Source organism: Scyliorhinus torazame, chromosome 10 (assembly GCF_047496885.1).
Source record: "Scyliorhinus torazame isolate Kashiwa2021f chromosome 10, sScyTor2.1, whole genome shotgun sequence".
NCBI classification, from domain to species: Eukaryota; Metazoa; Chordata; class Chondrichthyes; order Carcharhiniformes; family Scyliorhinidae; genus Scyliorhinus; species Scyliorhinus torazame.
Genome location: NC_092716.1, coordinates 215,086,971 through 215,099,648, shown reverse-complemented (window position 1 = coordinate 215,099,648; position 12,678 = coordinate 215,086,971). Strand labels below are relative to the sequence as shown.

General features: G+C 42.3%; 1 protein-coding gene across 3 annotated transcripts in view; it reads right to left on the bottom strand.

Annotated features, from left to right (window-relative positions):
• Positions 1-12,678, bottom strand: part of spty2d1 (SPT2 chromatin protein domain containing 1) — a 59,015-nt gene that overhangs the window by 11,541 nt on the left and 34,796 nt on the right. For all 3 annotated transcript variants that reach the window (XM_072466361.1, XM_072466362.1, XM_072466363.1), the window contains one exon: positions 9,658-9,829. In XM_072466361.1, coding sequence (XP_072322462.1) covers positions 9,658-9,829 — 172 coding nt within the window. The remainder of the gene's footprint in view (positions 1-9,657; positions 9,830-12,678) is intronic.

The following is a 12,678-nucleotide window of genomic DNA, read 5'->3' as shown; positions in this document are numbered from 1 at the left end:
ACAGATGAAAGATTGCTCTGACACTTTTTTGGCTCATACAAAAGCATAAATGAATGAACATAATTAGCAAGATATCTGAAATTGATTATTAAATTAGCGGAATAAAAATTGAATGTCTGTTCTTGTACCTCCCTCCCTTCCTACTAAGCATCTAAATGGATTATCATCCCCTGACCACCAGTAAATCTGGAGCAGGACTGGTTGTGTAATCCTACTTGGGGTATTGGTTTTCATCTTTACCACTCATTGGGTTCATTAAGAGCAAGGTAAGGTAACGTCGCCATAGTCCCAGATGACCATAGGCCGCTTTCCCCTTTGAGGGAGAGAGCTGACTGGTGGTGATTTAGTCTGAGGATCACCACACCTCAGGCAAGGGGCAAGTCTGAGAAAGCAGGACGTTCATGAATAACCTAGGCCAGTATAGGAATTGAACCTGCGCTGCTGGCCTTGCTCAGAGTATCAGGCTTGACAGTTAATGTCATAACCATGCGCAGTCAGTTTCATACTGAAGGACAATGAGCTTACCTGTACTGTTCAGCCAGAATGAAACACTTTTAAGGCACAATGTTACAAACCATTCCCATTCAATTGCCTAATAAGAGTAAGCACAGTGACCATTAGATTAAAATTGATACCTTACCTGTCGAGGTAGTGGAAGTAAGTGGCAAAGCAAAACAAAAATGAAAAATAAAAAATAAATGAGGACATGTTATTGCCAAGCCTGATAGTGATTTCCATGATGCAGCAAATTAAATCTTTTGGGGTTGAGGTAGCTTCATATGCAGCACTTTGGCTAATGGCTGAAGTGACTAGTCCTGTCATGAGTGTCATATATGAAGTGGTTATCAAGTGTCATTGTGCGTTGTTGTTTTCGGTGTGGGCATTTCTGCAACAACTAATTGTCATGATGAGGATATAATTTCCCTCGGTTTCAAACTGGTGGCTTCCAGGTGCAAGAATCAATGTTTTGGGCCTTCATGCCATACTTGCAAGCATCAATGCAGTGGAACTTTGAGCATCCCACTGGATGTCTGGAGCCAGCTACCTCGTCATACAGAAAGTTCCTTGGTCAGTCTTCCACTCTGTGAACATGTCTAAGCCTGCAAATTTGCCTCTGCTTGATTAGTGCTAACAGACGTGGGAGATGTGTCTTTGAAAGGACTGCTACATTAATGATTTTGTCCTTCCATGAGATGCCCAGAATGCAGGTGAACAAGATGAAAATTGTTCAGCTTCCTTTCTTGATAGCTGTAAGTCATCCATGTTTCATACAATAAGGTGCAAAAACACAATCCTCTTAAAACATTTAGACTTGCATTACACTTCATAAATATTTTAACGACTACCCTGATTCAGTAAACGTTGCCCAGCTCTGTAGTGTGCCCCAGAATTTTGCAGGCTCTTATCCTGACTGACCTTTTTCAGGTAGGTCACATCTCTTGACTATTACTGAGGGGGAGCTTTCGGATTTTCAGCTCTGCTTGAGACTTGTTAATTTTGCACTCATACAGTTTATAATAAGCAGTTAATTTGTAGATAGCCTATAGTCAGCCAGTCAAGGTCCCAGATAATGCATTATTCAGTAGGATGAAACAAAAAAATCTTGTAAATAATATTTATTGGAATAATGCTCCTCTAGCACATCTTGCAGCATATTAAAAGTTATCTTTCGGTTAGCAGTTAACTGTGCAGCCTCTCAAAAAGATCATAAACCTGTGCCAAATGTGACTACTTTGCAGCAATAGGTCTGGACTGAAACTGCTTCACAGTCATTTTCAGCATGATCCTTAAAACATCAAAAAGAAAACTTTAATTCCTTAATCTGCATGGCTTGAAAAGGATCAATGTGCTAAATAGATGCATAATTTAATATCAACAGATTTTGCAAATAAGGGATCTCCCATTTAAGACAGAGATGAGAAAAAAAATTCCTCTTAGAAGGTCGTGAATCTTTAGAGCTTTTTTGTCCAGAGCGGTGGAGGAAGGCTCAATGAATGTTTAAGACAGAAGTAGATGTATTCTTGACCAACAAGGGAGTCAAAGGTTAGTGGGTATAGGTGGAACGTCGAGTTGAGGCCACAATCAGATCTTCCATGATCTTATGGAGTAGCAGAGCAGGCTTGCTCTGCTCCTTATTTGAAAGCTTGTACGTAAATTAATAAAAACAATTATTGTCACAAGTAGGCTTACATTAACACTGCAATGAAGTTACTGTGAAAAGCGCCTGGTCGCCACATTCCGGCACCTGTTCAGTTACACAGAGGGAGAATTCAGAATGTCCAATTCTCCAACAAGTATTTATTTCAGGACATGTGGAAAGAAACCGGAGCAACCGGAGGAAACCCACGCAGACACAGGGAGAACGTGCAGGGACATGAACCTGTGACCCTGGAGCTCTGAAGCAACAGTGCTAACCACTGTGCTACCCTGCCGCCCACTGTAAACCAAATGCATTCAGGAAAACAAAAGCCTTATGTTTCCACAAAGTATTAGTAATTTGTTGCACCACAAGCATTAGGGAAATGGTCAATTCTCAATTCTGCTTATGTTAGCAGCAAAACCAGAGAATGAAATAGGGAACTATGACTTTCCCTCTTTCAAAAACCAGAATAATTCTGCTGCTTTAGGAAAAGGATTATGGACCAGCTGCTTCATCAGCATGTGGTTTTCAAAACACGTCAAATCCGATTATATTAGTCAATTTAGTTCTTTATTTTCATTTTCTTCCCTCGCATGCTGAATGCGGTGTTTTAGAGCAGTTTCATAGCATTGAAATGTAGCCATCTGGGATGGCCACTTACAACAAGAAACATGGACGTTCGCAAAGCCTAAACGGAAATATGGACAATGTAAGATTCAGACAGGCACAGAGCCTGCATGTATATTCGGGAGCAGAGAATCCAGACAGCATCAAAACCCCCAACCGATTAGCATTTTAATGGCCCATCTCCATAAGACAAAGGACTGATACTCAGGTAACCGATACAAGTCCAGACACATCGGCGCCACTCCCTTCACTCAGGAAGCATAAACAGCAAGGTCAATGACCACTTAGGACACGCCCAGCCATCAAGGCACCCGCCCCTTTATTGGCTCAGATCAAAGGCAGTGATCGAGAACTGCCCAATTTATTGGGTCCAAACCGAAGGACCGCCCAAAAGAGCGCAAAACCCCCAAGGATAAAGAGAGACACTGCCATGTGTTCGATCTCTTTTGGACCTGCCGCTCCGGCAACGTCCATCTCCAACTGCAGCACCATGACCAGAAGCAAGTCCAAGTTCAATGCTTGTTACCGGACGGATGAGCCCAGCTGAACAGCAGTTACTTCTCCAGACCCAGTAGATCCAGATTCGAACAAAGGCCACTGTTCCTCTGACCTAAGCCGGGTGCCTGAAGTAAAGTACAGGTTGTCATAGTTGTTAGGTGTAGTTTAGCTCGTAGTGTTTATGTTGCATGTATAAGTTAATCGTGTGTAAATAAAGTATTATTGAACTTGAATTAACTAACTGGTTGTTGGGTCTCTGATCAATATCCGGTTGAACCTTGTGGTGGTATCATTTGATACCTGGCGACTCTGAAAGCAATATAATATCGATATCTAGATAAAAGAAGGGCAACCTTATTGACTGCCATATTTATAGTGAGTAAATATAGCAACAGGAAACTGGACAGTTTCGCACACATTATTCATACATTAGTCTGAGTATTGGCAGGATAATCAATTGTGGAGGTCAGCAGCATTGGCAGGATAATCAATTATGGAGGTCAGCAGCATTAACACAAATTCTATCAGCTGCCACCCATTTACACTTCCCAGCAGGATTCACACAACAGTAATATTCGGAAGAGGAGTCCATGGTAAATGTTTTACTTCTCACTAGTCCAGGAATGGAAAGGTTAACTGTAGTATTCTAACTGTTGCAATGCAGCGATCAAAGATTCAGCACAGGAGTCAAAACATGTAACCTTCTTGTCTGGATGGGTTACTGTTGTTGCTTTTATGTGCCAAACTACAGAATATGGGAACAGTAGTAGCCTGTTTTACCATTCAATTAGATCATAATTCATATGAACAGAAAATTATGGACAATCGAAGCAGGTCTGACAGCATCTGTGGAGAGAAGGGAGCTAATGTTGAGTCTGGATAACTCTTTGTCAAAGCATTCACATATTTTTTATGTGTTACTATCAGCACCCTTGTTGGCCTTAATCATAGGTTCATAAGATATAGGAGCAGAATTAGGCCATTTGGCCCATCGAGTCTACTCCACCATTCTATCATGGCTGTTATGTTCCTCATCTGCTACTTAAAATGTTGCAGAGAAAGAGCTGGATGGAAAAATAAGCCAGAGCATTTCTTCCCTCGAACACATAACCTAAAAGTAGGAGTCGGCAATTTAGCCTCCCGAGCCTAAACACCCTCAATGTGATCATGGCTGATCCCATTATGGCCTCAACTCCACTGTCCTGTCCGTTCTCCATAACCCTTCAACCCATTACCAGTTAAAAATCTGCCTAACTCCTCCTTAAATTTACTCACTGTCCCTGCATCCACTACACTCGGGAGTAGCGAATTTCATAACCCTTTGGGAGTTTTTCCTCAATCTGTTTTAAATTTGCTACCTCTTATTCAAAGATTATGACCTCTCATTTTAGAATGCCCCACAAGAGGAAGCATCAGCTCCATGTCTACTTTATCCATACCTTTTAGCATCTTGTATACCTCAATTAGACCTCGCCTCAATCTTCGAAACTGTTCAATCTGTCCTCATATGACAAACCCCTCACCTCTGAAATCAATCTAGTGAACCTCCTCTGAACTGCCTCCACTGCCACTATATTTTTTCTCAAATAAGGGGACCAAAGCTGTGCACAATACTCCAGCTGCGGTCTTATCAATGCCTTGTATAGTTGCAACAACGCTTCCTTACCTTTATACTCAATTCCTTTTGCTATAAATGCCAACATTTCATTTGCTTTCCTTATTATCTGCTGTACCTGCACGCTCGTTTTCGGTGACACATGCACAAGGACACCCAGATCCCTCTGCATCGGACCACCCCAAAGTCTCTCCCCATTTAGATAATAAGTTGCCTTTTCATTTTTTCAACCAAAATGCATGACCTCACACTTATCCACGTTAAACTCTATCTGCAACATTTTGGCCCACTCTCCTAGCCTATCTGTATCCATTTGTAAGGCTCTTATTGCAACTTACTGTTCTACCTGTTTTTATGTCATCTGCAAATTTGGCTATAGAACCTTCTATCCCTGTATCCAAGTCGTTAATATAGACTGTAAATAGCTGGGGCCCAAGGACCAAACCCTGTAGCACCCCAGTAGTTACATCTTGCCATCCAGAAAAAGACCCATTTGTCCCGACTCTCTGTCTCCTGTCCATCAGCCAGTCTTCTTTCCAAGCTAATAAATTACCCCTAATCCCATGTGATCTCCCCTTGTGAATGAACCTTCGGTGCGGTACCTTATCAAACGCCTTCCGGAAGTCCAGATGTACTAGAGGATCCCCATTATCCACTTTGCTTGTTATATCTTTGAAGAACTCAAGCAAATTAGTCAAACATGATTTGCCCTTCATAAAACCATGCTGACTCTGATGGATAGTGCTTTGGCTTTACAAATGTCCTGATATTACGTCCTTGATAATTGATTCTAACAATTTTCCAACAACAGATGTTGAACTAACTGGTCTGTAATTTCCCACATTCTGCCTCCCTCCCTTTTTGAATAAGGGCATTACTTATAGCATTTTTCCAATCCACTGGAACCTTTCCAGTGTTCACGGAATTTTGGAATATCATAACCAATGGATCCACTATCTCTGCTGCCACTTCCTTTAACATCCTAGGACATAGTCAAGGCTCTGGAGACTTGTCTGCCCTCAATCCCAAGGGTTTATTGAGTACCGTTTCCCTATTGATGCTGATTTTTCCAAGTTGCACTATTATCTCTGAATTTCCCGTTCCTATAGGCATGGTACTAGTGTCCTCCACCGTGAAAACGGAGGCAAAATATTGATTTAGTGTCTCTGCCATGTGTTCCCCACTATTAACTCACCAGTTTCATTTTCCAAGGAGCCAACATTCATCTAAGCAACTCGCTTCCCTTTTATGTACCTGTAGAAGCATTTGCTATCCTTTTTGATATTTTGTGCTTGTTCTTTTTCGTAATTTACCTTCGCTTTTTTAAATTACGTTTTTAGCATCCCTTTAGTTATGTTTGAAAGTTTCACAATCATTCAGCCTGCCACTGGCCTTTGCAATATGATATAACTTAATTTTTGATTTATAATGTCCTTGACCCCCTTGTTTAGCTATGGATGTTTTTTTTAACCCCTCTTCCCATCTTTCTTCATTGACTGGGATATATTTTAGTGGCAAGGAATTGAGTATCTCCTGAAACATCTGCCACTGCTCATCAGCTGTCCTATCTTTTAGCCCATACGTGCCAAATCTATCCTCAAGCCTATGTAATTTCCTTTGTTTAATTCCAGAACACTAGTGTGGGACTCCACATTCTCACCCCCAAACTGAACTTGAATTTGTCCTATGGTCACTACTCCCTAGTGGATCCTTAACTAGGAGGTCATTAATTAATCCATCCTCATTACAGAATACCAAATCAACAGTAGCCTCCTCCCTGGTTGGTTCCCCAACATACTGTTCCAGGAAACAATCTCTAATGCATTCAATAAACTCTGCCTCCAGGCTTCCCTTGAAAATTTGTTTCCTCCAGTCTATGTCAACATTAAAATCACCCATTATTATTGCCGTACCTTTCTTGCGAGCCCCCAGTATTTCCTGGTTTATACTGTGCCCCACTGTAGAGCTACTGTTTAGGAACCTATAGATTACTCATACCAAGGACTTCATCCCTTTGTTATTTCTGCCCAGACTGATTTGACAATTTGATCTCCAGTGCTTATGTCATTTCTCATTAACAGCACTGATCCCTTTCCTCACCAGCAGGGCTACGCCACCCCCTTTTCCTTTCACCCTATCTTTCTGAAATACTGCGTACCCTTCGATATTCAATTCCCAGACCTGGTCGCCCTGTAACCACGTTTCAGTAATCCCCACCAAGTCATAACCTTTTGATTCTATTTGCGCTATTAGCTCATTACATTTGTTACAAATGCTTCTTTGTATTTAGATACAAAGCTTTTAAACTTGTTTTATGTTAGATTTCCCTACTCTTCTATAATTCCTTGTTGCATAAAGACATGCACCTGTTCTGTCCCTCACTTTTATTTTCTGGTAACCATCCAGCACATTGCTAACCTGCACTTTTACCTCCTCCTTTAAATTGGGTTTTCTAGTTTCCCCTACAACTGAACACCCTCCCCCATTTAGTTTAAAGCCCTATCTATAGCCCTAGTTACGCGATTAGTTACTCTGGTCCCAGCATGATTCAGATGAAGACCGTCCCTTCGGAACAGGTCCCCTCTTCCCCACTACTGGTGCCAATGTACCATGAATTCAAACCCATTTCTCCCACAACAATCTTTGAGCCACGCATTTACCTCCTTAACCTTAATTGATCCTGTGCCAATTAGCAAGTGGCTCCGTTGGCAATCCAGAGACTATTACCCTTTTCGTTCTGCTTAATTTAGCTCCTCGTTGTTCATACCCGCTGAGCAGAACCTCTGTCCTTGTTCTACCTATGTCGTTGATACTAATGTGGACCACGACAACTGAATCTTTATCCTCCCACTCAAAGTTCCTCTGCAGCCCAGAGCAGATATCCTGAACCCGAGCGCCAGGTCAGCAACACAACCTTCCAGATTCTTGATCCTGGCAGAGAACAGTGTCGATGCCCCGAACTATACTATTATGACTACATTTCTTTTCTCTCTTACCCCCCCCCGCCCCCAACTTGAACGGCTTCCTATACCTTGGTGCTGTGGTCAGTTTACTCATCCTTCTCTGCAGTGTCCATTTCCGTCCACACAGGGAACAAAAATCTCAAACCTGTTAGACAGGGATAAAGGCAGAGGCTCCTGCAACCCTATATCATGGATCCCTCCACCTGCCTCACTCACTGCTACGCCCTCCTGTCCCTGACCACTGACCGAATTTAAGTTAGTTATTCTAAGGGGTATGACTGCCTCCTGGAACGCATAGTCCAGGTACCTCTCCCCCTCCCAGATGTGTCACAGTGTCCGAAGCTCAGACTCCAGCTCATCAACTCTGAGCTGGAGTTCTTCCAAGCAACCAACATTTACTACAGACGTGTTCACTGGGCACCACAATGGAGTCCACCAGCTTCCACATCATGCAGGAATAACACATCACCAGACTCCCCACCTCTAGATTATTAAATTAGTTTTTAATTTTTTTTTTTAAAACCCTAATTATTTATTTTATAAACAGTGCTTTAAAAAACTCTCCCTATTACCTCTGTCTGAAAGCAATATCTAAACTGGGAACTAAAGGGGGTTCTCAAATTTAACACAATGTCCCTACCACAGCCTTCCTGTGATGTCCTTGGTTCTCTTCGCCACCCCCCCCCCCCCCCCTCCCACCCCCAGTTGGAACTCTTGTCAGTTTCAGTAAGAGAGACAGTACTTCCTTACCTTCCCCATCTATTCAATTACCGGTCAGCTGTTCCCCTCTCCATTGCTGTGTCTGGAACTCCTCTCTCAGACTCCACTCGCTGAAGACTAACCAGTCACTTCTCTCCCTTGTAGCTTCAGCTGCCAGTTTCACCATCTCTCAGTTCCATGTGAACTCCCAGTTTTCACCCAACTCAAAAATACACTGTCACTCAGCCAAAGCAGCACGGGAACTTGTTTATATAGGTTTCAAATCACAATGCCCTGGAACTGGTTTGAACCAGTTGAACAATTAACCAACCAAAAGTTACAGTGGAAGCTGACTCCTGTTTCAGGAATGCTACTAACTGGAGTGCAGCTTTCAATTATGCAGCTAAATAACCCAATTATAGATTTAATATAGCTACCCTGAAAGCAAGTTTAATTACTACTTACCCCTTTATAACTCACCACTCAAACTCCCAGTTTTCCCCAACTCCAAAATACACACTCACTCAGCTAAAGCAGCACTCCCAGTGCAGACCCCCATTTGCATTCCTTTTGTCTCCTGTCTTCACATCTTTGTCTATCTCCACCCATCCAGCCCCATTGCTCCACGCCTCCCCACTACAGTATAAATCTGACCCCATTTCCAGTTCTCTCTACCTTTGACAAAGAGTCATCCAGACTCGAAACATTAGCTCCCTTTTCTCTCCACAGATGCTGTCAGACCTGCTGAGATTGTCCAGTATTGTTTTTGTTTCAGATTCCAGCATCCGCAGTAATTTGCTTTTATAATTGATATGAATCTTAACTCCATTCATCTGCCTTAGTTCCAATATCTTAATATCCTTACCTGAAAATTAAATCATTCAGTTTTGAAATTTTCAATTGAGCTGACCTCTGGAAAGACAGTTCCAGTTTAACTATCTTTTATATGGAGGAACTGCTGCTTCCAGACATTATTCCTGAACAGCCCATTTCTAATTTTAAGGTTGTCTCCTTTTTCTGGATACCCCCATATAAGGTGCTACAAAATTGTTTCTCTCCTATAAACATACTCCACCATACAGACAAAGCAACTCATCACATTAGATTTGCCTTACTTTTTGCGGTCATATCCGAAAATATCCTTGATATGTTTTGAGATTTCATCCTGCGATTCTCCAGAATCGTCAATGAAATCATCCATTTCTGAATCATAATCGTCTTCATCATAGTCATCCTCTAGCCTCCGTTTGTAGGATATGGGTGGCATAGGTGGTCTTGCAGGAGGTACTGGGGCAAGAGACAAAATTGTAACATTTCAATGACCCCGGAGCAGCAGGTCTCACAAATCCTCGAGAGGCTCAGACAGAGAAAGAAAAATTCCAAGGGGACGACTCACCACCCGTGGTTAACTAAAAATAAAGATATTTTCAAATTTAAAGAAAAAAAACAACAATTTCACAAAGGGGGGGTGATGGTTCACAAGGTTGGACATTATATAAATATCAGCAAGAGTGTCGAAAAGATTAATAAGGCGGTCAAAATTAAAGTAGGCGAGAATTCTAGGACAGATAGCGTTTTTATAAATATTTTTAAAACGTTAACAAAGTGAGCGTTGGTCCAATAAAAAGTGCGTCTGGGGAGTTAATAATGAAAATAAGGAGATGGCAGATGAAATGAGCAGGTATATTTCCCTGGTCTTCATTATATAGGAAAAGTAACATCCCAGAAATAGCTGCAAATTCGGATATAAAAGGAAGGGAGGATTTCAAGAAAACTACAAAAACCAAGGAACCGGTAGTGAGAAAACTGTTGGAGCAGTGGGCTGACAAGTCCCCGGGTCATGATGGACTTCATCCTAGGGTCTTAAAAGTGGTGGCTGGTGAAATAGTTGGTGTGTTGGTTTTAATTTTCCAAAATTCCTGAGATTCAGGAAAGTTTCCATTAAATTGGAAAGTAGAATGTAACTCCTTTATTTAAAAAGGGAGATGACAGAAAGCAGGAAGCTACAGGCCAATTGGCTTAACATGTCATAGGGAAAATGTTAGAAGCCATTGTTAATAATAATCTTTATTAGTGTCACAAGTAGGCTTACATTAACACTGCGGCACGGTAGCACAGTAGTTGGCATTATTGCTTCACAGCGCCAGGGTCTCAGGTTCGATTCCTGCTTGGGTTATTGCCTGAGTGGAGTCTGCACGTTCTCCCTGTGTCTGCATGGGTTTCCTTCGGGTGCTCCGGTTTCCTCCCACAAGTCCCGAAAGACGTGCTTGTTAGGTGAATGGATATTCTGAATTCTCCCTCGGTGTACCCGAACAGGTGTCGGAGTGTGGCGACTAGGGGATATTCACAATGACTTCATTGCAGTGTTAGTGTGAGCCTACTATTATTATTACAATGAAATTACTGTGAAAATACACATAGTGACCCAAGCCGGGAATCGAACCCAGGTCTGTGGCACTGTGAAGCAACAGTATTAACCAGCAGGGCACTTGGAAAAGTTCAGGGCAATCAGGCAGAGTCAACATGGCTTTGTGAAAGGAAAATCACGTGTGAGGAAGTAACATGTGCGGTGGATAAAGGGGAACCGGTGGATGTATTTCCAGAAGGCATTTGGCGAAGTGCCACATCAAAGGTTCCGGTGAAAAATAAAAAAAATCAGTGTAGGGGGTAACAAATGGGCATGGCTAGAAGATTGGCTAGGTAACAAGAAATGGAGGGTACGCATAAATAGGTCATTTTCTGGTTGGTAAAATGTAATGAGTGGTATGCCACAGGAATCAGTGCTGGGGCCTCAACTTTTTACTTGGATGAAGGGTTGTCAAATTTGCTGATGACACAAAGATAGGCAGGATAGCAAGATGTGAATAGGGCACTATGAGGTGATAATGTTTCTTCCTGTGGGAAAATCTAAAAGTTTAAAATTAACTGTTTAAAATTAAGGGGTCGCCCATTTAGGACAGAGATGAGAAGAATGTTTTTCTTTCAGGTGATCAAGTGTGTGTTTGGAAGAACTCCCTCAAAGGCAGTGGAAGCAGAGTCTTTGAATAATTTTAAGGCAGAGGTAGATAGATTCTGGATTAGCAAGGGGTGAAAGGTTGAGGGTAGGCTGGAATATGGAGTTGAAGTTACTATCAGATTAGCAGTGATCCTACTGAATGGCAGAGCAGACTCAAAGGGCTGAAAGGCCTACTTCTGCTCCTAATTCATATGTTTGTATGATCCTTAAATATAACTTCCCAGTAAATTCCATATGAAACCGTACCAATTTAGAGTTACGATATAACAATAACCTTTGATTAGTAAGTTTGCAGACGACACAAAGGTTGGTGGAATTGCGGATAGCGATGAGGACTGTCAGAGGATACAGCAGGATTTAGATTGTCTGGAGACTTGGGCGGAGAGATGGCAGATGGAGTTTAATCCGGACAAATGTGAGGTAATGCATTTTGGAAGGGCTAATGCAGGTAGGGAATATACAGTGAATGGTAGAACCCTCAAGAGTATTGAAAGTCAAAGAGATCTAGGAGTACAGGTCCACAGGTCATTGAAAGGGGCAACACAGGTGGAGAAGGTAGTCAAGAAGGCATACGGCATGCTTGCCTTCATTGGCCGGGGCATTGAGTATAAGAATTGGCAAGTCATGTTGCAGCTGTATAGAACCTTAGTTAGGCCACACTTGGAGTATAGTGTTCAATTCTGGTCGCCACACTACCAGAAGGATGTGGAGGCTTTAGAGAGGGTGCAGAAGAGATTTACCAGAATGTTGCCTGGTATGGAGGGCATAAGCTATGAGGAGCGATTGAATAAACTCGGTTTGTTCTCACTGGAACGAAGGAGGTTGAGGGGCGACCTGATAGAGGTATACAAAATTATGAGGGGCATAGACAGAGTGGATAGTCAGAGGCTTTTCCCCAGGGTAGAGGGGTCAATTACTAGGGGGCATAGGTTTAAGGTGAGAGGGGCAAGGTTTAGAGTAGATGTACGAGGCAAGTTTTTTACGCAGAGGGTAGTGGGTGCCTGGAACTCACTACCGGAGGAGGTAGTGGAAGCAGGGACGATAGGGACATTTAAGGGGCATCTTGACAAATATATGAATAGGATGGGAATAGAAGGATACGGACCCAGGAAGTGTAGAA